Below are 24,905 nucleotides of genomic sequence, written 5' to 3'. Positions count from 1 at the left end.
GCTAGCTACATGATATCCATGGTATCCACAGGCTCAGCTAGCTACATGGTATCCACAGGCTCAGCTAGCTACATGGTATCCACAGGCTCAGCTAGCTACATGGTATCCACAGGCTCAGCTAGCTACATGGTATCCATGGTATCCACAGGCTCAGCTAGCTACATGATATTCACAGGCTCAGCTAGCTACATGGTATCCACAAGCTCAGCTAGCTACATGATATCCACAGGCTCAGCTAGCTACATGATATTCACAGGCTCAGCTAGCTACATGGTATCCACAAGCTCAGCTAGCTACATGATATCCACAGGCTCAGCTAGCTACATGTTATTCACAGGCCCAGCTAGCTACATGGTATCCACAGGCTCAGCTAGCTACATGATATCCATAGGCTCAGATAGCTACATGGTATCCACAGGCTCATCTAGCTACATGGTATCCACAGGCTCAGCTAGCTACATGGTATCCACAGGCTCAGCTAGCTACATGTATTCATAGGCTCAGCTAGCTACATGATATCCATGGTATTCACAGGCTCAGCTAGCTACATGGTATTCACAGGCTCAGCTAGCTACATGATATTCACAGGCTCAGCTAGCTACATGATATTCACAGGCTCAGCTAGCTACATGTATTCATAGGCTCAGCTAGCTACATGATATCCATGGTATTCACAGGCTCAGCTAGCTACATGATATTCACAGGCTCAGCTAGATACATGATATTCAAAGGCTCAGCTAGCTACATGATATCCACAGTCTCAGCTAGCTACATGGTATCCATGGTATTCATGATATCCACAGGCTCAGCTAGCTACATGATATCCATGGGCTCAGCTAGCTACATGGTATCCATAGGCTCAGCTAGCTACATGGTATCCACAGGCTCAGCTAGCTACATGGTATCCACAGGCTCAGCTAGCTACATGTATTCATAGGCTCAGCTAGCTACAAGATATCCATGGTATTCACAGGCTCAGCTAGCTACATGGTATTCACAGGCTCAGCTAGCTACATGTATTCATAGGCTCAGCTAGCTACATGATATCCATGGTATTCACAGGCTCAGCTAGCTACATGTATTCATAGGCTCAGCTAGCTACATGATATCCATGGTATTCACAGGCTCAGCTAGCTACATGGTATTCACAGGCTCAGCTAGCTACATGATATTCACAGGCTCAGCTAGCTACATGATATTCACAGGCTCAGCTAGCTACATGTATTCATAGGCTCAGCTAGCTACATGATATCCATGGTATTCACAGGCTCAGCTAGCTACATGGTATTCACAGGCTCAGCTAGATACATGATATTCACAGGCTCAGCTAGCTACATGATATTCACAGGCTCAGCTAGCTACATGGTATTCACAGGCTCAGCTAGCTACATGGTATTCACAGGCGCAGCTAGCTACATGACATTCACAGGCTCAGCTAGCTACATGATATTCACAGGCTCAGCTAGCTACATGATATTCACAGCCTCAGCTAGCTACATGTATTCATAGGCTCAGCTAGCTACATGATATCCATGGTATTCACAGGCTCAGCTAGCTACATGGTATCCACAGGCTCAGCTAGCTACATGATATCCACAGGCTCAGCTAGCTACATGATATCCACAGGCTCAGCTAGCTACATGATATCCACAGGCTCAGCTAGCTACATGATATCCACAGGCTCAGCTAGCTACATGGTATCCATCTGCTCAGCTAGCTACATGATATTCACAGGCTCAGCTAGCTACATGATATCCACAGGCTCAGCTAGCTACATTATATCCACAGGCTCAGCTAGCGACATGATATCCATGGTATCCACAGGCTCAGCTAGCTACATGGTATCCACAGGCTCAGCTAGCTACATGGTATCCACAGGCTCAGCTAGCTACATGGTATCCACAGGCTCAGCTAGCTACATGATATCCATAGGCTCAGCTAGCTACATGGTATCCACAGGCTCAGCTAGCTACATGGTATTCACAGGCTCAGCTAGCTACATGATATCCACAGGCTCAGCTAGCTACATGGTATCCACAGGCTCAGCTAGCTACATGGTATCCATAGGCTCAGCTAGCTACATGGTATCCATAGGCTCAGCTAGCTACATGGTATCCACAGGCTCAGCTAGCTACATGGTATCCACAGGCTCAGCTAGCTACATGGTATCCACAGGCTCAGCTAGCTACATGGTATCCACAGGCTCAGCTAGCTACATGATATCCACAGGCTCTGCTAGCTACATGGTATCCACAGGCTCAGCTAGCTACATGGTATCCATAGGCTCAGCTAGCTACATGATATCCACAGGCTCAGCTAGCTACATTATATCCACAGGCTCAGCTAGCTACATGATATCCATGGTATCCACAGGCTCAGCTAGCTACATGGTATCCACAGGCTCAGCTAGCTACATGGTATCCACAGGCTCAGCTAGCTACATGGTATCCACAGGCTCAGCTAGCTACATGATATCCATAGGCTCAGCTAGCTACATGGTATCCACAGGCTCAGCTAGCTACATGGTATCCATGGTATCCACATGCTCAGCTAGCTACATGATATTCACAGGCTCAGCTAGCTACATGGTATCCACAAGCTCAGCTAGCTACATGATATCCACAGGCTCAGCTAGCTACATGTTATTCACAGGCCCAGCTAGCTACATGGTATCCACAAGCTCAGCTAGCTACATGATATCCACAGGCTCAGCTAGCTACATGATATTCACAGGCTCAGCTAGCTACATGGTATCCACAAGCTCAGCTAGCTACATGATATCCACAGGCTCAGCTAGCTACATGTTATTCACAGGCCCAGCTAGCTACATGGTATCCACAGGCTCAGCTAGCTACATGATATCCATAGGCTCAGATAGCTACATGGTATCCACAGGCTCATCTAGCTACATGGTATCCACAGGCTCAGCTAGCTACATGGTATCCACAGGCTCAGCTAGCTACATGTATTCATAGGCTCAGCTAGCTACATGATATCCATGGTATTCACAGGCTCAGCTAGCTACATGGTATTCACAGGCTCAGCTAGCTACATGATATTCACAGGCTCAGCTAGCTACATGATATTCACAGGCTCAGCTAGCTACATGTATTCATAGGCTCAGCTAGCTACATGATATCCATGGTATTCACAGGCTCAGCTAGCTACATGGTATTCACAGGCTCAGCTAGATACATGATATTCAAAGGCTCAGCTAGCTACATGATATCCACAGTCTCAGCTAGCTACATGGTATCCATGGTATTCATGATATCCACAGGCTCAGCTAGCTACATGATATCCATGGGCTCAGCTAGCTACATGGTATCCATAGGCTCAGCTAGCTACATGGTATCCACAGGCTCAGCTAGCTACATGGTATCCACAGGCTCAGCTAGCTACATGTATTCATAGGCTCAGCTAGCTACAAGATATCCATGGTATTCACAGGCTCAGCTAGCTACATGGTATTCACAGGCTCAGCTAGCTACATGTATTCATAGGCTCAGCTAGCTACATGATATCCATGGTATTCACAGGCTCAGCTAGCTACATGTATTCATAGGCTCAGCTAGCTACATGATATCCATGGTATTCACAGGCTCAGCTAGCTACATGGTATTCACAGGCTCAGCTAGCTACATGATATTCACAGGCTCAGCTAGCTACATGATATTCACAGGCTCAGCTAGCTACATGGTATTCACAGGCTCAGCTAGCTACATGGTATTCACAGGCGCAGCTAGCTACATGACATTCACAGGCTCAGCTAGCTACATGATATTCACAGGCTCAGCTAGCTACATGATATTCACAGCCTCAGCTAGCTACATGTATTCATAGGCTCAGCTAGCTACATGATATCCATGGTATTCACAGGCTCAGCTAGCTACATGGTATCCACAGGCTCAGCTAGCTACATGATATCCACAGGCTCAGCTAGCTACATGATATCCACAGGCTCAGCTAGCTACATGATATCCACAGGCTCAGCTAGCTACATGATATCCACAGGCTCAGCTAGCTACATGGTATCCATCTGCTCAGCTAGCTACATGATATTCACAGGCTCAGCTAGCTACATGATATCCACAGGCTCAGCTAGCTACATTATATCCACAGGCTCAGCTAGCGACATGATATCCATGGTATCCACAGGCTCAGCTAGCTACATGGTATCCACAGGCTCAGCTAGCTACATGGTATCCACAGGCTCAGCTAGCTACATGGTATCCACAGGCTCAGCTAGCTACATGATATCCATAGGCTCAGCTAGCTACATGGTATCCACAGGCTCAGCTAGCTACATGGTATTCACAGGCTCAGCTAGCTACATGATATCCACAGGCTCAGCTAGCTACATGGTATCCACAGGCTCAGCTAGCTACATGGTATCCATAGGCTCAGCTAGCTACATGGTATCCATAGGCTCAGCTAGCTACATGGTATCCACAGGCTCAGCTAGCTACATGGTATCCACAGGCTCAGCTAGCTACATGGTATCCACAGGCTCAGCTAGCTACATGGTATCCACAGGCTCAGCTAGCTACATGGTATCCACAGGCTCAGCTAGCTACATGATATCCACAGGCTCTGCTAGCTACATGGTATCCATAGGCTCAGCTAGCTACATGATATCCACAGGCTCAGCTAGCTACATTATATCCACAGGCTCAGCTAGCTACATGATATCCATGGTATCCACAGGCTCAGCTAGCTACATGGTATCCATGGTATCCACAGGCTCAGCTAGCTACATGATATTCACAGGCTCAGCTAGCTACATGGTATCCACAAGCTCAGCTAGCTACATGATATCCACAGGCTCAGCTAGCTACATGTTATTCACAGGCCCAGCTAGCTACATGGTATCCATAGGCTCAGCTAGCTACATGGTATCCACAGGCTCAGCTAGCTACATGGTATCCACAGGCTCAGCTAGCTACATGGTATCCACAGGCTCAGCTAGCTACATGATATCCACAGGCTCTGCTAGCTACATGGTATCCACAGGCTCAGCTAGCTACATGGTATCCATAGGCTCAGCTAGCTACATGATATCCACAGGCTCAGCTAGCTACATGATATCCACAGGCTCAGCTAGCTACATGGTATCCATCTGCTCAGCTAGCTACATGATATTCACAGGCTCAGCTAGCTACATGATATCCACAGGCTCAGCTAGCTACATTATATCCACAGGCTCAGCTAGCGACATGATATCCATGGTATCCACAGGCTCAGCTAGCTACATGGTATCCACAGGCTCAGCTAGCTACATGGTATCCACAGGCTCAGCTAGCTACATGGTATCCACAGGCTCAGCTAGCTACATGATATCCATAGGCTCAGCTAGCTACATGGTATCCACAGGCTCAGCTAGCTACATGGTATTCACAGGCTCAGCTAGCTACATGATATCCACAGGCTCAGCTAGCTACATGGTATCCACAGGCTCAGCTAGCTACATGGTATCCATAGGCTCAGCTAGCTACATGGTATCCATAGGCTCAGCTAGCTACATGGTATCCACAGGCTCAGCTAGCTACATGGTATCCACAGGCTCAGCTAGCTACATGGTATCCACAGGCTCAGCTAGCTACATGGTATCCACAGGCTCAGCTAGCTACATGATATCCACAGGCTCTGCTAGCTACATGGTATCCACAGGCTCAGCTAGCTACATGGTATCCATAGGCTCAGCTAGCTACATGATATCCACAGGCTCAGCTAGCTACATTATATCCACAGGCTCAGCTAGCTACATGATATCCATGGTATCCACAGGCTCAGCTAGCTACATGGTATCCACAGGCTCAGCTAGCTACATGGTATCCACAGGCTCAGCTAGCTACATGGTATCCACAGGCTCAGCTAGCTACATGATATCCATAGGCTCAGCTAGCTACATGGTATCCACAGGCTCAGCTAGCTACATGGTATCCATGGTATCCACAGGCTCAGCTAGCTACATGATATTCACAGGCTCAGCTAGCTACATGGTATCCACAAGCTCAGCTAGCTACATGATATCCACAGGCTCAGCTAGCTACATGTTATTCACAGGCCCAGCTAGCTACATGGTATCCATAGGCTCAGCTAGCTACATGGTATCCACAGGCTCAGCTAGCTACATGGTATCCACAGGCTCAGCTAGCTACATGGTATCCACAGGCTCAGCTAGCTACATGATATCCACAGGCTCTGCTAGCTACATGGTATCCACAGGCTCAGCTAGCTACATGGTATCCATAGGCTCAGCTAGCTACATGATATCCACAGGCTCAGCTAGCTACATTATATCCACAGGCTCAGCTAGCTACATGATATCCATGGTATCCACAGGCTCAGCTAGCTACATGGTATCCACAGGCTCAGCTAGCTACATGGTATCCACAGGCTCAGCTAGCTACATGGTATCCACAGGCTCAGCTAGCTACATGGTATCCATGGTATCCACAGGCTCAGCTAGCTACATGATATTCACAGGCTCAGCTAGCTACATGGTATCCACAAGCTCAGCTAGCTACATGATATCCACAGGCTCAGCTAGCTACATGATATTCACAGGCTCAGCTAGCTACATGGTATCCACAAGCTCAGCTAGCTACATGATATCCACAGGCTCAGCTAGCTACATGTTATTCACAGGCCCAGCTAGCTACATGGTATCCACAGGCTCAGCTAGCTACATGATATCCATAGGCTCAGATAGCTACATGGTATCCACAGGCTCATCTAGCTACATGGTATCCACAGGCTCAGCTAGCTACATGGTATCCACAGGCTCAGCTAGCTACATGTATTCATAGGCTCAGCTAGCTACATGATATCCATGGTATTCACAGGCTCAGCTAGCTACATGGTATTCACAGGCTCAGCTAGCTACATGATATTCACAGGCTCAGCTAGCTACATGATATTCACAGGCTCAGCTAGCTACATGTATTCATAGGCTCAGCTAGCTACATGATATCCATGGTATTCACAGGCTCAGCTAGCTACATGGTATTCACAGGCTCAGCTAGATACATGATATTCAAAGGCTCAGCTAGCTACATGATATCCACAGTCTCAGCTAGCTACATGGTATCCATGGTATTCATGATATCCACAGGCTCAGCTAGCTACATGATATCCATGGGCTCAGCTAGCTACATGGTATCCATAGGCTCAGCTAGCTACATGGTATCCACAGGCTCAGCTAGCTACATGGTATCCACAGGCTCAGCTAGCTACATGTATTCATAGGCTCAGCTAGCTACAAGATATCCATGGTATTCACAGGCTCAGCTAGCTACATGGTATTCACAGGCTCAGCTAGCTACATGTATTCATAGGCTCAGCTAGCTACATGATATCCATGGTATTCACAGGCTCAGCTAGCTACATGTATTCATAGGCTCAGCTAGCTACATGATATCCATGGTATTCACAGGCTCAGCTAGCTACATGGTATTCACAGGCTCAGCTAGCTACATGATATTCACAGGCTCAGCTAGCTACATGATATTCACAGGCTCAGCTAGCTACATGTATTCATAGGCTCAGCTAGCTACATGATATCCATGGTATTCACAGGCTCAGCTAGCTACATGGTATTCACAGGCTCAGCTAGATACATGATATTCACAGGCTCAGCTAGCTACATGATATTCACAGGCTCAGCTAGCTACATGGTATTCACAGGCTCAGCTAGCTACATGGTATTCACAGGCGCAGCTAGCTACATGACATTCACAGGCTCAGCTAGCTACATGATATTCACAGGCTCAGCTAGCTACATGATATTCACAGCCTCAGCTAGCTACATGTATTCATAGGCTCAGCTAGCTACATGATATCCATGGTATTCACAGGCTCAGCTAGCTACATGGTATCCACAGGCTCAGCTAGCTACATGATATCCACAGGCTCAGCTAGCTACATGATATCCACAGGCTCAGCTAGCTACATGATATCCACAGGCTCAGCTAGCTACATGATATCCACAGGCTCAGCTAGCTACATGGTATCCATCTGCTCAGCTAGCTACATGATATTCACAGGCTCAGCTAGCTACATGATATCCACAGGCTCAGCTAGCTACATTATATCCACAGGCTCAGCTAGCGACATGATATCCATGGTATCCACAGGCTCAGCTAGCTACATGGTATCCACAGGCTCAGCTAGCTACATGGTATCCACAGGCTCAGCTAGCTACATGGTATCCACAGGCTCAGCTAGCTACATGATATCCATAGGCTCAGCTAGCTACATGGTATCCACAGGCTCAGCTAGCTACATGGTATTCACAGGCTCAGCTAGCTACATGATATCCACAGGCTCAGCTAGCTACATGGTATCCACAGGCTCAGCTAGCTACATGGTATCCATAGGCTCAGCTAGCTACATGGTATCCATAGGCTCAGCTAGCTACATGGTATCCACAGGCTCAGCTAGCTACATGGTATCCACAGGCTCAGCTAGCTACATGGTATCCACAGGCTCAGCTAGCTACATGGTATCCACAGGCTCAGCTAGCTACATGATATCCACAGGCTCTGCTAGCTACATGGTATCCACAGGCTCAGCTAGCTACATGGTATCCATAGGCTCAGCTAGCTACATGATATCCACAGGCTCAGCTAGCTACATTATATCCACAGGCTCAGCTAGCTACATGATATCCATGGTATCCACAGGCTCAGCTAGCTACATGGTATCCACAGGCTCAGCTAGCTACATGGTATCCACAGGCTCAGCTAGCTACATGGTATCCACAGGCTCAGCTAGCTACATGATATCCATAGGCTCAGCTAGCTACATGGTATCCACAGGCTCAGCTAGCTACATGGTATCCATGGTATCCACAGGCTCAGCTAGCTACATGATATTCACAGGCTCAGCTAGCTACATGGTATCCACAAGCTCAGCTAGCTACATGATATCCACAGGCTCAGCTAGCTACATGTTATTCACAGGCCCAGCTAGCTACATGGTATCCATAGGCTCAGCTAGCTACATGGTATCCACAGGCTCAGCTAGCTACATGGTATCCACAGGCTCAGCTAGCTACATGGTATCCACAGGCTCAGCTAGCTACATGATATCCACAGGCTCTGCTAGCTACATGGTATCCACAGGCTCAGCTAGCTACATGGTATCCATAGGCTCAGCTAGCTACATGATATCCACAGGCTCAGCTAGCTACATTATATCCACAGGCTCAGCTAGCTACATGATATCCATGGTATCCACAGGCTCAGCTAGCTACATGGTATCCACAGGCTCAGCTAGCTACATGGTATCCACAGGCTCAGCTAGCTACATGGTATCCACAGGCTCAGCTAGCTACATGGTATCCATGGTATCCACAGGCTCAGCTAGCTACATGATATTCACAGGCTCAGCTAGCTACATGGTATCCACAAGCTCAGCTAGCTACATGATATCCACAGGCTCAGCTAGCTACATGATATTCACAGGCTCAGCTAGCTACATGGTATCCACAAGCTCAGCTAGCTACATGATATCCACAGGCTCAGCTAGCTACATGTTATTCACAGGCCCAGCTAGCTACATGGTATCCACAGGCTCAGCTAGCTACATGATATCCATAGGCTCAGATAGCTACATGGTATCCACAGGCTCATCTAGCTACATGGTATCCACAGGCTCAGCTAGCTACATGGTATCCACAGGCTCAGCTAGCTACATGTATTCATAGGCTCAGCTAGCTACATGATATCCATGGTATTCACAGGCTCAGCTAGCTACATGGTATTCACAGGCTCAGCTAGCTACATGATATTCACAGGCTCAGCTAGCTACATGATATTCACAGGCTCAGCTAGCTACATGTATTCATAGGCTCAGCTAGCTACATGATATCCATGGTATTCACAGGCTCAGCTAGCTACATGGTATTCACAGGCTCAGCTAGATGCATGATATTCACAGGCTCAGCTAGCTACATGATATTCACAGGCTCAGCTAGCTACATGGTATTCACAGGCGCAGCTAGCTACATGATATTCACAGGCTCAGCTAGCTACATGATATTCACAGGCTCAGCTAGCTACATGATATTCACAGCCTCAGCTAGCTACATGTATTCATAGGCTCAGCTAGCTACATGATATCCATGGTATTCACAGGCTCAGCTAGCTACATGGTATCCACAGGCTCAGCTAGCTACATGATATCCACAGGCTCAGCTAGCTACATGGTATCCACAGGCTCAGCTAGCTACATGGTATCCACAGGCTCAGCTAGCTACATGATATCCACAGGCTCAGCTAGCTACATGATATCCACAGGCTCAGCTAGCTACATGGTATCCACAGGCTCAGCTAGCTACATGATATCCACAGGCTCAGCTAGCTACATGATATCCACAGGCTCAGCTAGCTACATGGTATCCATCTGCTCAGCTAGCTACATGATATTCACAGGCTCAGCTAGCTACATGATATCCACAGGCTCAGCTAGCTACATTATATCCACAGGCTCAGCTAGCGACATGATATCCATGGTATCCACAGGCTCAGCTAGCTACATGGTATCCATCTGCTCAGCTAGCTACATGATATTCACAGGCTCAGCTAGCTACATGATATCCACAGGCTCAGCTAGCTACATTATATCCACAGGCTCAGCTAGCGACATGATATCCATGGTATCCACAGGCTCAGCTAGCTACATGGTATCCACAGGCTCAGCTAGCTACATGGTATCCATGGTATCCACAGGCTCAGCTAGCTACATGATATTCACAGGCTCAGCTAGCTACATGGTATCCACAAGCTCAGCTAGCTACATGATATCCACAGGCTCAGCTAGCTACATGATATTCACAGGCTCAGCTAGCTACATGGTATCCACAAGCTCAGCTAGCTACATGATATCCACAGGCTCAGCTAGCTACATGTTATTCACAGGCCCAGCTAGCTACATGGTATCCACAGGCTCAGCTAGCTACATGATATCCATAGGCTCAGATAGCTACATGGTATCCACAGGCTCATCTAGCTACATGGTATCCACAGGCTCAGCTAGCTACATGGTATCCACAGGCTCAGCTAGCTACATGATATCCACAGGCTCAGCTAGCTACATGATATTCACAGGCTCAGCTAGCTACATGGTATCCACAAGCTCAGCTAGCTACATGATATCCACAGGCTCAGCTAGCTACATGTTATTCACAGGCCCAGCTAGCTACATGGTATCCACAGGCTCAGCTAGCTACATGATATCCATAGGCTCAGATAGCTACATGGTATCCACAGGCTCATCTAGCTACATGGTATCCACAGGCTCAGCTAGCTACATGGTATCCACAGGCTCAGCTAGCTACATGTATTCATAGGCTCAGCTAGCTACATGATATCCATGGTATTCACAGGCTCAGCTAGCTACATGGTATTCACAGGCTCAGCTAGCTACATGATATTCACAGGCTCAGCTAGCTACATGATATTCACAGGCTCAGCTAGCTACATGTATTCATAGGCTCAGCTAGCTACATGATATCCATGGTATTCACAGGCTCAGCTAGCTACATGGTATTCACAGGCTCAGCTAGATACATGATATTCACAGGCTCAGCTAGCTACATGATATTCACAGGCTCAGCTAGCTACATGGTATTCACAGGCGCAGCTAGCTACATGATATTCACAGGCTCAGCTAGCTACATGATATTCACAGGCTCAGCTAGCTACATGATATTCACAGCCTCAGCTAGCTACATGTATTCATAGGCTCAGCTAGCTACATGATATCCATGGTATTCACAGGCTCAGCTAGCTACATGGTATCCACAGGCTCAGCTAGCTACATGATATCCACAGGCTCAGCTAGCTACATGGTATCCACAGGCTCAGCTAGCTACATGGTATCCACAGGCTCAGCTAGCTACATGATATCCACAGGCTCAGCTAGCTACATGATATCCACAGGCTCAGCTAGCTACATGATATCCACAGGCTCAGCTAGCTACATGGTATCCACAGGCTCAGCTAGCTACATGGTATCCACAGGCTCAGCTAGCTACATGATATCCACAGGCTCAGCTAGCTACATGATATCCACAGGCTCAGCTAGCTACATGGTATCCATCTGCTCAGCTAGCTAGCTACATGATATCCACAGGCTCAGCTAGCTACATGTTATTCACAGGCCCAGCTAGCTACATGGTATCCACAGGCTCAGCTAGCTACATGATATCCATAGGCTCAGATAGCTACATGGTATCCACAGGCTCATCTAGCTACATGGTATCCACAGGCTCAGCTAGCTACATGGTATCCACAGGCTCAGCTAGCTACATGATATCCACAGGCTCAGCTAGCTACATGATATTCACAGGCTCAGCTAGCTACATGGTATCCACAAGCTCAGCTAGCTACATGATATCCACAGGCTCAGCTAGCTACATGTTATTCACAGGCCCAGCTAGCTACATGGTATCCACAGGCTCAGCTAGCTACATGATATCCATAGGCTCAGATAGCTACATGGTATCCACAGGCTCATCTAGCTACATGGTATCCACAGGCTCAGCTAGCTACATGGTATCCACAGGCTCAGCTAGCTACATGTATTCATAGGCTCAGCTAGCTACATGATATCCAGGTATTCACGGCTCAGCTAGCTACATGGTATCACAGCTCAGCTAGCTACATGATATTCACAGGCTCAGCTAGCTACATGGTATTCACAGGCTCAGCTAGCTACATGGTATTCACAGGCTCAGCTAGCTACATGATATCCACAGGCTCAGATAGCTACATGGTATCCACAGGCTCAGCTAGCTACATGATATTCACAGGCTCAGCTAGCTACATGATATTCACAGGCTCAGCTAGCTACATGGTATTCACAGGCGCAGCTAGCTACATGATATTCACAGGCTCAGCTAGCTACATGATATTCACAGGCTCAGCTAGCTACATGATATTCACAGCCTCAGCTAGCTACATGTATTCATAGGCTCAGCTAGCTACATGATATCCATGGTATTCACAGGCTCAGCTAGCTACATGGTATCCACAGGCTCAGCTAGCTACATGATATCCACAGGCTCAGCTAGCTACATGGTATCCACAGGCTCAGCTAGCTACATGGTATCCACAGGCTCAGCTAGCTACATGATATCCACAGGCTCAGCTAGCTACATGATATCCACAGGCTCAGCTAGCTACATGATATCCACAGGCTCAGCTAGCTACATGGTATCCACAGGCTCAGCTAGCTACATGGTATCCACAGGCTCAGCTAGCTACATGATATCCACAGGCTCAGCTAGCTACATGATATCCACAGGCTCAGCTAGCTACATGGTATCCATCTGCTCAGCTAGCTACATGATATTCACAGGCTCAGCTAGCTACATGATATCCACAGGCTCAGCTAGCTACATTATATCCACAGGCTCAGCTAGCGACATGATATCCATGGTATCCACAGGCTCAGCTAGCTACATGGTATCCACAGGCTCAGCTAGCTACATGGTATCCACAGGCTCAGCTAGCTACATGGTATCCACAGGCTCAGCTAGCTACATGATATCCATAGGCTCAGCTAGCTACATGGTATCCACAGGCTCAGCTAGCTACATGGTATTCACAGGCTCAGCTAGCTACATGATATCCACAGGCTCAGCTAGCTACATGGTATCCACAGGCTCAGCTAGCTACATGGTATCCATAGGCTCAGCTAGCTACATGGTATCCACAGGCTCAGCTAGCTACATGGTATCCACAGGCTCAGCTAGCTACATGGTATCCACAGGCTCTGCTAGCTACATGATATCCACAGGCTCTGCTAGCTACATGGTATCCACAGGCTCAGCTAGCTACATGGTATCCATAGGCTCAGCTAGCTACATGATATCCACAGGCTCAGCTAGCTACATTATATCCACAGGCTCAGCTAGCTACATGATATCCATGGTATCCACAGGCTCAGCTAGCTACATGGTATCCACAGGCTCAGCTAGCTACATGGTATCCACAGGCTCAGCTAGCTACATGATATCCATAGGCTCAGCTAGCTACATGGTATCCACAGGCTCAGCTAGCTACATGGTATTCACAGGCTCAGCTAGCTACATGATATCCACAGGCTCAGCTAGCTACATGGTATCCACAGGCTCAGCTAGCTACATGGTATCCATAGGCTCAGCTAGCTACATGGTATCCACAGGCTCAGCTAGCTACATGGTATCCACAGGCTCAGCTAGCTACATGGTATCCACAGGCTCAGCTAGCTACATGATATCCACAGGCTCTGCTAGCTACATGGTATCCACAGGCTCTGCTAGCTACATGGTATCCACAGGCTCAGCTAGCTACATGGTATCCATAGGCTCAGCTAGCTACATGATATCCACAGGCTCAGCTAGCTACATTATATCCACAGGCTCAGCTAGCTACATGATATCCATGGTATCCACAGGCTCAGCTAGCTACATGGTATCCACAGGCTCAGCTAGCTACATGGTATCCACAGGCTCAGCTAGCTACATGATATCCATAGGCTCAGCTAGCTACATGGTATCCACAGGCTCAGCTAGCTACATGGTATCCATGGTATCCACAGGCTCAGCTAGCTACATGATATTCACAGGCTCAGCTAGCTACATGGTATTCACAGGCTCAGCTAGCTACATGGTATCCACAGGCTCAGCTAGCTACATGATATCCACAGGCTCAGCTAGCTACATGTTATTCACAGGCCCAGCTAGCTACATGGTATCCACAGGCTCAGCTAGCTACATGATATCCACAGGCTCAGCTAGCTACATGATATCCACAGGCTCAGCTAGCTACATGATATCCACAGGCTCAGCTAGCTACATGATATTCACAGGCTCAGCTAGCTACATGATATCCACAGGCTCAGCTGGCTACATTATATCCACAGGCTCAGCTAGCGACATGATATCCATGGTATCCACAGGCTCAGCTAGCTACATGGTATCCACAGGCTCAGCTAGCTACATGGTATCCACAGGCTCAGCCAGCTACATGGTATCCACAGGCTCAGCTAGCTACATGATATCCATAGGCTCAGCTAGCTACATGGTATCCACAGGCTCAGCTAGCTACATGGTATTCACAGGCTCAGCTAGCTACATGATATCCACAGGCTCAGCTAGCTACATGGTATCCACAGGCTCAGCTAGCTACATGGTATCCATAGGCTCAGCTAGCTACATGGTATCCACAGGCTCAGCTAGCTACATGGTATCCACAGGCTCAGCTAGCTACATGGTATCCACAGGCTCAGCTAGCTACATGGTATCCACAGGCTCTGCTAGCTACATGGTATCCACAGGCTCAGCTAGCTACATGGTATCCATAGGCTCAGCTAGCTACATGATATCCACAGGCTCAGCTAGCTACATTATATCCACAGGCTCAGCTAGCGACATGATATCCATGGTATCCACAGGCTCAGCTAGCTACATGGTATCCACAGGCTCAGCTAGCTACATGGTATCCACAGGCTCAGCTAGCTACATGGTATCCACAGGCTCAGCTAGCTACATGATATCCATAGGCTCAGCTAGCTACATGGTATCCACAGGCTCAGCTAGCTACATGGTATTCACAGGCTCAGCTAGCTACATGATATCCACAGGCTCAGCTAGCTACATGGTATCCACAGGCTCAGCTAGCTACATGGTATCCATAGGCTCAGCTAGCTACATGGTATCCACAGGCTCAGCTAGCTACATGGTATCCACAGGCTCAGCTAGCTACATGGTATCCACAGGCTCAGCTAGCTACATGATATCCACAGGCTCTGCTAGCTACATGGTATCCACAGGCTCAGCTAGCTACATGGTATCCATAGGCTCAGCTAGCTACATGATATCCACAGGCTCAGCTAGCTACATTATATCCACAGGCTCAGCTAGCTACATTATATCCACAGGCTCAGCTAGCTACATGATATCCATGGTATCCACAGGCTCAGCTAGCTACATGGTATCCACAGGCTCAGCTAGCTACATGATATCCATTGGCTCAGCTAGCTACATGGTATCCACAGGCTCAGCTAGCTACATGGTATCCATGGTATCAACAGGCTCAGCTAGCTACATGATATTCACAGGCTCAGCTAGCTACATGGTATTCACAGGCTCAGCTAGCTACATGGTTTCCACAGGCTCAGCTAGCTACATGATATCCACAGGCTCAGCTAGCTACATGTTATTCACAGGCCCAGCTAGCTACATGGTATCCACAGGCTCAGCTAGCTACATGATATCCATAGGCTCAGATAGCTACATGGTATCCACAGGCTCATCTAGCTACATGGTATCCACAGGCTCAGCTAGCTACATGGTATCCACAGGCTCAGCTAGCTACATGGTATCCACAGGCTCAGCTAGCTACATGGTATCCACAGGCTCAGCTAGCTACATGATATCCACAGGCTCAGCTAGCTACATGGTATCCACAGGCTCAGCTAGCTACATGGTATCCACAGGCTCAGCTAGCTACATGGTATCCACAGGCTCAGCTAGCTACATGGTATCCATTGGCTCAGCTAGCTACATGGTATCCACAGGCTCAGCTAGCTACATGATATCCACAGGCTCAGCTAGCTACATGTTATTCACAGGCCCAGCTAGCTACATGGTATCCACAGGCTCAGCTAGCTACATGATATCCATAGGCTCAGATAGCTACATGGTATCCACAGGCTCATCTAGCTACATGGTATCCACAGGCTCAGCTAGCTACATGGTATCCACAGGCTCAGCTAGCTACATGGTATCCACAGGCTCAGCTAGCTACATGATATCCACAGGCTCAGCTAGCTACATGGTATCCACAGGCTCAGCTAGCTACATGGTATCCACAGGCTCAGCTAGCTACATGGTATCCACAGGCTCAGCTAGCTACATGGTATCCACAGGCTCAGCTAGCTACATGGTATCCACAGGCTCAGCTAGCTACATGGTATCCACAGGCTCAGCTAGCTACATGGTATCCATAGGCTCAGCTAGCTACATGGTATCCACAGGCTCAGCTAGCTACATGGTATCCATAGGCTCAGCTAGCTACATGGTATTCACAGGCTCAGCTAGCTACATGGTATTCACAGGCTCAGCTTGCTACATGATATTCACAGTACACAGTTTGTTCTATTTGACTCAGTTGAGAGACATTCACTGATCCAGATCCTGGGCCTCCTTGTGTCCTGATTGTACTGCCCATCTAAATGATCAACTATTATAAATAAATAGCATGCTTGTCAGGAAAGATATGCCATCAGTGGAGTTGAAGTGTGTGTGTGTGTGTGTGTGTGTGTGTGTGTGTGTGTGTGTGTGTGTGTGTGTGTGTTGGTGTGTGTGTGTTGGTGTGTGTGTGTTGGTGTGTGTGTGTTGGTGTGTGTGTGTGTGTGTGTGTGTGTGTGTGTGTTTCAGTATGAACACGGGGGAAGATGAGGACTCGGTCACCCTGGAGTCTGTGAACTCTGTCACTCTCACCCAGGACAGCGACGGCAGCATCATACTACACTGTCCTCCACACGGTAACACACACATTATCCTCCACACGGTAACACACACATTATCCTCCACACGGTAACACACACATTACCTTCCACACGGTAACACACACATTATCCTCCACACGGTAACACACACATTAGTGTGTGTCACTCCCTAGTGAGTTAAACACACTGCCCTGTGGGGGTCCCCATCCCTAGTGAGTTAAACACACTGCCCTGTGGGGGTCCCCCTCCCTAGTGAGTTAAACACACTGCCCTGTGGGGGTCCCCCTCCCTAGTGAGTTAAACACACTGCCCTGTGGGGGTCCCGCTCCCTAGTGAGGTAAACACACTGCCCTGTCGGGGTCCCCCTCCCTAGTGAGTTAAACACACTGCCCTGTGGGGGTCCCCCTCCCTAGTGAGTTAAACACACTGCCCTGTGGGGGTCCCCCTCCCTAGTGAGTTAAACACACTGCCCTGTGGGGGTCCCCCTCCCTAGTGAGTTAAACACACTGCCCTGTGGGGGTCCCCCTCCCTAGTGAGTTAAACACACTGCCCTGTGGGGGTCCCCCTCCCTAGTGAGTTAAACACACTGCCCTGTCGGGGTCCCCCTCCCTAGTGAGGTAAACACACTGCCCTGTGGGGGTCCCCCTCCCTAGTGAGTTAAACACACTGCCCTGTGGGGGTCCCCCTCCCTAGTGAGTTAAACACACTGCCCTGTGGGGGTCCCCCTCCCTAGTGAGTTAAACACACTGCCCTGTGGGGGTCCCCCTCCCTAGTGAGTTAAACACACTGCCCTGTGGGGGTCCCCCTCCCTAGTGAGTTAAACACACTGCCCTGTGGGGGTCCCCCTCCCTAGTGAGTTAAACACACTGTCCTGTCGGGGTCCCCCTCCCTAGTGAGTTAAACACACTGCCCTGTGGGGGTCCCCCTCCCTAGTGAGTTAAACACACTGCCCTGTCGGGGTCCCCCTCCCTAGTGAGTTAAACACACTGCCCTGTGGGGGTCCCCCTCCCTAGTGAGGTAAACACACTGCCCTGTGGGGGTCCCCCTCCCTAGTGAGTTAAACACACTGCCCTGTGGGGGTCCCCCTCCCTAGTGAGTTAAACACACTGCCCTGTGGGGGTCCCCCTCCCTAGTGAATTAAACACACTGCCCTGTGGGGGTCCCCCTCCCTAGTGAGGTAAACACACTGCCCTGTGGGGGTCCCCCTCCCTAGTGAGTTAAACACACTGCCCTGTGGGGGTCCCCCTCCCTAGTGAGTTAAACACACTGCCCTGTGGGGGTCCCCCTCCCTAGTGAGGTAAACACACTGCCCTGTGGGGGTCCCCCTCCCTAGTGAGTTAAACACACTGCCCTGTCGGGGTCCCCCTCCCTAGTGAGTTAAACACACTGCCCTGTGGGGGTCCCCCTCCCTAGTGAGTTAAACACACTGCCCTGTCGGGGTCCCCCTCCCTAGTGAGTTAAACACACTGCCCTGTGGGGGTCCCCCCTCCCTAGTGAGTTAAACACACTGCCCTGTGGGGGTCCCCCTCCCTAGTGAGGTAAACACACTGCCCTGTGGGGTCCCCCTCCCTAGTGAGTTAAACACACTGCCCTGTGGGGGTCCCCCTCCCTAGTGAGTTAAACACACTGCCCTGTGGGGGTCCCCCTCCCTAGTGAGTTAAACACACTGCCCTGTGGGGGTCCCCCTCCCTAGTGAGTTAAACACACTGCCCTGTGGGGGTCCCCCTCCCTAGTGAGTTAAACACACTGCCCTGTGGGGGTCCCCCTCCCTAGTGAGTTAAACACACTGCCCTGTGGGGGTCCCCCTCCCTAGTGAGGTACAGAAACACACTGCCCTGTGGGGGTCCCCCTCCCTAGTGAGTTAAACACACTGCCCTGTGGGGGTCCCCCCTCCCTAGTGAGTTAAACACACTGCCCTGTCGGGGTCCCCCTCCCTAGTGAGTTAAACACACTGCCCTGTGGGGGTCCCCCTCCCTAGTGAGGTACAGAAACACACTGCCCTGTGGGGGTCCCCCTCCCTAGTGAGTTAAACACACTGCCCTGTGGGGGTCCCCCTCCCTAGTGAGTTAAACACACTGCCCTGTGGGGGTCCCCCTCCCTAGTGAGTTAAACACACTGCCCTGTGGGGGTCCCCCCTCCCTAGTGAGTTAAACACACTGCCCTGTCGGGGTCCCCCTCCCTAGTGAGTTAAACACACTGCCCTGTGGGGGTCCCCCTCCCTAGTGAGTTAAACACACTGCCCTGTGGGGGTCCCCCTCCCTAGTGAGTTAAACACACTGCCCTGTGGGGGTCCCTCTCCCTAGTGAGGTAAACACACTGCCCTGTGGGGGTCCCCCTCCCTAGTGAGTTAAACACACTGCCCTGTGGGGGTCCCCCTCCCTAGTGAGTTAAACACACTGCCCTGTGGGGGTCCCCCTCCCTAGTGAGTTAAACACACTGCCCTGTGGGGGTCCCCCTCCCTAGTGAGTTAAACACACTGCCCTGTGGGGGTCCCCCTCCCTAGTGAGGTAAACACACTGCCCTGTCGGGGTCCCCCTCCCTAGTGAGTTAAACACACTGCCCTGTGGGGGTCCCCCTCCCTAGTGAGTTACACACACTGCCCTGTGGGGGTCCCCCTCCCTAGTGAGTTAAACACACTGCCCTGTGGGGGTCCCCCTCCCTAGTGAGTTAAACACACTGCCCTGTGGGGGTCCCCCTCCCTAGTGAGGTAAACACACTGCCCTGTCGGGGTCCCCCTCCCTAGTGAGTTAAACACACTGCCCTGTGGGGGTCCCCCTCCCTAGTGAGTTAAACACACTGCCCTGTGGGGGTCCCCCTCCCTAGTGAGGTACAGAAACACACTGCCCTGTGGGGGTCCCCCTCCCTAGTGAGTTAAACACACTGCCCTGTGGGGGTCCCCCCTCCCTAGTGAGTTAAACACACTGCCCTGTCGGGGTCCCCCTCCCTAGTGAGTTAAACACACTGCCCTGTGGGGGTCCCCCTCCCTAGTGAGGTACAGAAACACACTGCCCTGTGGGGGTCCCCCTCCCTAGTGAGTTAAACACACTGCCCTGTGGGGGTCCCCCTCCCTAGTGAGTTAAACACACTGCCCTGTGGGGGTCCCCCTCCCTAGTGAGGTAAACACACTGCCCTGTGGGGGTCCCCCTCCCTAGTGAGTTAAACACACTGCCCTGTCGGGGTCCCCCTCCCTAGTGAGTTAAACACACTGCCCTGTGGGGGTCCCCCTCCCTAGTGAGGTAAACACACTGCCCTGTGGGGGTCCCCCTCCCTAGTGAGGTAAACACACTGCCCTGTCGGGGTCCCCCTCCCTAGTGAGGTAAACACACTGCCCTGTGGGGGTCCCCCTCCCTAGTGAGTTAAACACACTGCCCTGTCGGGGTCCCCCTCCCTAGTGAGTTAAACACACTGCCCTGTCGGGGTCCCCCTCCCTAGTGAGTTAAACACACTGCCCTGTCGGGGTCCCCCTCCCTAGTGAGTTAAACACACTGCCCTGTGGGGGTCCCCCTCCCTAGTGAGTTAAACACACTGCCCTGTGGGGGTCCCCCTCCCTAGTGAGGTAAACACACTGCCCTGTGGGGTCCCCCTCCCTAGTGAGTTAAACACACTGCCCTGTGGGGGTCCCCCTCCCTAGTGAGTTAAACACACTGCCCTGTGGGGGTCCCCCTCCCTAGTGAGTTAAACACACTGCCCTGTGGGGGTCCCCCTCCCTAGTGAGTTAAACACACTGCCCTGTGGGGGTCCCCCTCCCTAGTGAGTTAAACACACTGCCCTGTGGGGGTCCCCCTCCCTAGTGAGTTAAACACACTGCCCTGTGGGGGTCCCCCTCCCTAGTGAGTTAAACACACTGCCCTGTGGGGGTCCCCCCCCCTAGTGAGTTAAACACACTGCCCTGTGGGGGTCCCCCTCCCTAGTGAGTTAAACACACTGCCCTGTGGGGGTCCCCCTCCCTAGTGAGTTAAACACACTGCCCTGTCGGGGTCCCCCTCCCTAGTGAGTTAAACACACTGCCCTGTGGGGGTCCCCCTCCCTAGTGAGGTAAACACACTGCCCTGTGGGGGTCCCCCCTCCCTAGTGAGTTAAACACACTGCCCTGTCGGGGTCCCCCCCCCTAGTGAGTTAAACACACTGCCCTGTGGGGGTCCCCCTCCTTAGTGAGTTAAACACACTGCCCTGTGGGGGTCCCCCTCCCTAGTGAGGTACAGAAACACACTGCCCTGTGGGGGTCCCCCTCCCTAGTGAGTTAAACACACTGCCCTGTGGGGGTCCCCCCTCCCTAGTGAGTTAAACACACTGCCCTGTCGGGGTCCCCCTCCCTAGTGAGTTAAACACACTGCCCTGTGGGGGTCCCCCTCCCTAGTGAGGTACAGAAACACACTGCCCTGTGGGGGTCCCCCTCCCTAGTGAGTTAAACACACTGCCCTGTGGGGGTCCCCCTCCCTAGTGAGTTAAACACACTGCCCTGTGGGGGTCCCCCTCCCTAGTGAGTTAAACACACTGCCCTGTGGGGGTCCCCCCTCCCTAGTGAGTTAAACACACTGCCCTGTCGGGGTCCCCCTCCCTAGTGAGTTAAACACACTGCCCTGTGGGGGTCCCCCTCCCTAGTGAGTTAAACACACTGCCCTGTGGGGGTCCCCCTCCCTAGTGAGTTAAACACACTGCCCTGTGGGGGTCCCTCTCCCTAGTGAGGTAAACACACTGCCCTGTGGGGGTCCCCCTCCCTAGTGAGTTAAACACACTGCCCTGTGGGGGTCCCCCTCCCTAGTGAGTTAAACACACTGCCCTGTGGGGGTCCCCCTCCCTAGTGAGTTAAACACACTGCCCTGTGGGGGTCCCCCTCCCTAGTGAGTTAAACACACTGCCCTGTGGGGGTCCCCCTCCCTAGTGAGGTAAACACACTGCCCTGTCGGGGTCCCCCTCCCTAGTGAGTTAAACACACTGCCCTGTGGGGGTCCCCCTCCCTAGTGAGTTACACACACTGCCCTGTGGGGGTCCCCCTCCCTAGTGAGTTAAACACACTGCCCTGTGGGGGTCCCCCTCCCTAGTGAGTTAAACACACTGCCCTGTGGGGGTCCCCCTCCCTAGTGAGGTAAACACACTGCCCTGTCGGGGTCCCCCTCCCTAGTGAGTTAAACACACTGCCCTGTGGGGGTCCCCCTCCCTAGTGAGTTAAACACACTGCCCTGTGGGGGTCCCCCTCCCTAGTGAGGTACAGAAACACACTGCCCTGTGGGGGTCCCCCTCCCTAGTGAGTTAAACACACTGCCCTGTGGGGGTCCCCCCTCCCTAGTGAGTTAAACACACTGCCCTGTCGGGGTCCCCCTCCCTAGTGAGTTAAACACACTGCCCTGTGGGGGTCCCCCTCCCTAGTGAGGTACAGAAACACACTGCCCTGTGGGGGTCCCCCTCCCTAGTGAGTTAAACACACTGCCCTGTGGGGGTCCCCCTCCCTAGTGAGTTAAACACACTGCCCTGTGGGGGTCCCCCTCCCTAGTGAGGTAAACACACTGCCCTGTGGGGGTCCCCCTCCCTAGTGAGTTAAACACACTGCCCTGTCGGGGTCCCCCTCCCTAGTGAGTTAAACACACTGCCCTGTGGGGGTCCCCCTCCCTAGTGAGTTAAACACACTGCCCTGTCGGGGGTCCCCCTCCCTAGTGAGTTAAACACACTGCCCTGTGGGGGTCCCCCTCCCTAGTGAGTTAAACACACTGCCCTGTGGGGGTCCCCCTCCCTAGTGAGGTACAGAAACACACTGCCCTGTGGGGGTCCCCCCTCCCTAGTGAGTTAAACACACTGCCCTGTGGGGGTCCCCCTCCCTAGTGAGGTACAGAAACACACTGCCCTGTGGGGGTCCCCCTCCCTAGTGAGTTAAACACACTGCCCTGTGGGGGTCCCCCCCCCTAGTGAGTTAAACACACTGCCCTGTGGGGGTCCCCCTCCCTAGTGAGGTAAACACACTGCCCTGTGGGGGTCCCCCTCCCTAGTGAGTTAAACACACTGCCCTGTGGGGGTCCCCCTCCCTAGTGAGGTACAGAAACACACTGCCCTGTGGGGGTCCCCCCTCCCTAGTGAGTTAAACACACTGCCCTGTGGGGGTCCCCCTCCCTAGTGAGTTAAACACACTGCCCTGTGGGGGTCCCCCTCCCTAGTGAGTTAAACACACTGCCCTGTGGGGGTCCCCCTCCCTAGTGAGTTAAACACACTGCCCTGTGGGGGTCCCCCTCCCTAGTGAGTTAAACACACTGCCCTGTGGGGGTCCCCCTCCCTAGTGAGTTAAACACACTGCCCTGTCGGGGTCCCCCTCCCTAGTGAGTTAAACACACTGCCCTGTGGGGGTCCCCCTCCCTAGTGAGTTAAACACACTGCCCTGTCGGGGTCCCCCTCCCTAGTGAGTTAAACACACTGCCCTGTGGGGGTCCCCCTCCCTAGTGAGTTAAACACACTGCCCTGTGGGGGTCCCCCTCCCTAGTGAGGTACAGAAACACACTGCCCTGTGGGGGTCCCCCCTCCCTAGTGAGTTAAACACACTGCCCTGTGGGGGTCCCCCTCCCTAGTGAGGTACAGAAACACACTGCCCTGTCTCATTATTTTTAACCATCAAATGGTTAAGATCCTAGTGCATCAGTCCCTGAATCAAATGTTTAACCATTACTTCCTGCCAAGGCAGCAGCTACTCTTCCTGGGGTTTATTATGGATCCCCATTAGTTCCTGCCAAGGCAGCAGCTACTCTTCCTGGGGTTTATTATGGATCCCCATTAGTTCCTGCCAAGGCAGCAGCTACTCTTCCTGGGGTTTATTATGGATCCCCATTAGTCCCTGCCAAGGCAGCAGCTACTCTTCCTGGGGTTTATTATGGATCCCCATTAGTTCCTGTCAAGGCAGCAGCTACTCTTCCTGGGGTTTATTATGGATCCCCATTAGTTCCTGCCAAGGCAGCAGCTACTCTTCCTGGGGTTTATTATGGATCCCCATTACTTCCTGCCAAGGCAGCAGCTACTCTTCCTGGGGTTTATTATGGATCCCCATTAGTTCCTGCCAAGGCAGCAGCTACTCTTCCTGGGGTTTATTATGGATCACCATTAGTTCCTGCCAAGGCAGCAGCTACTCTTCCTGGGGTTTATTATGGATCCCCATTAGTTCCTGCCAAGGCAGCAGCTACTCTTCCTGGGGTTTATTATGGATCCCCATTACTTCCTGCCAAGGCAGCAGCTACTCTTCCTGGGGTTTATTATGGATCCCTGTTAGTTCCTGCCAAGGCAGCAGCTACTCTTCCTGGGGTTTATTATGGATCCCCATTAGTTCCTGCCAAGGCAGCAGCTACTCTTCCTGGGGTTTATTATGGATCCCCATTAGTTCCTGCCAAGGCAGCAGCTACTCTTCCTGGGGTTTATTATGGATCCCC

The 24,905-nt window shown here is 51.2% G+C and overlaps 1 protein-coding gene across 4 annotated transcripts in view; it reads left to right on the top strand.

The window, feature by feature from the left end:
- LOC106594134 (cyclin-D-binding Myb-like transcription factor 1) overlaps positions 1-24,905 on the top strand; it is an 80,107-nt gene that overhangs the window by 13,602 nt on the left and 41,600 nt on the right. For all 4 annotated transcript variants that reach the window (XM_082972044.1, XM_082972043.1, XM_082972042.1 and 1 more), the window contains exon 2: positions 17,435-17,541. In XM_082972044.1, coding sequence (XP_082828170.1) covers positions 17,436-17,541 — 106 coding nt within the window. In that variant the 5' untranslated portion in view covers position 17,435. The remainder of the gene's footprint in view (positions 1-17,434; positions 17,542-24,905) is intronic.

This window comes from Salmo salar, unplaced genomic scaffold (assembly GCF_965601325.2).
Source record: "Salmo salar unplaced genomic scaffold, fSalSal1 ptg000525l, whole genome shotgun sequence".
NCBI classification, from domain to species: Eukaryota; Metazoa; Chordata; class Actinopteri; order Salmoniformes; family Salmonidae; genus Salmo; species Salmo salar.
The sequence above is the reverse complement of the archived record's forward strand: the minus strand, read 5'-3'. Positions and strand labels throughout refer to the sequence as shown.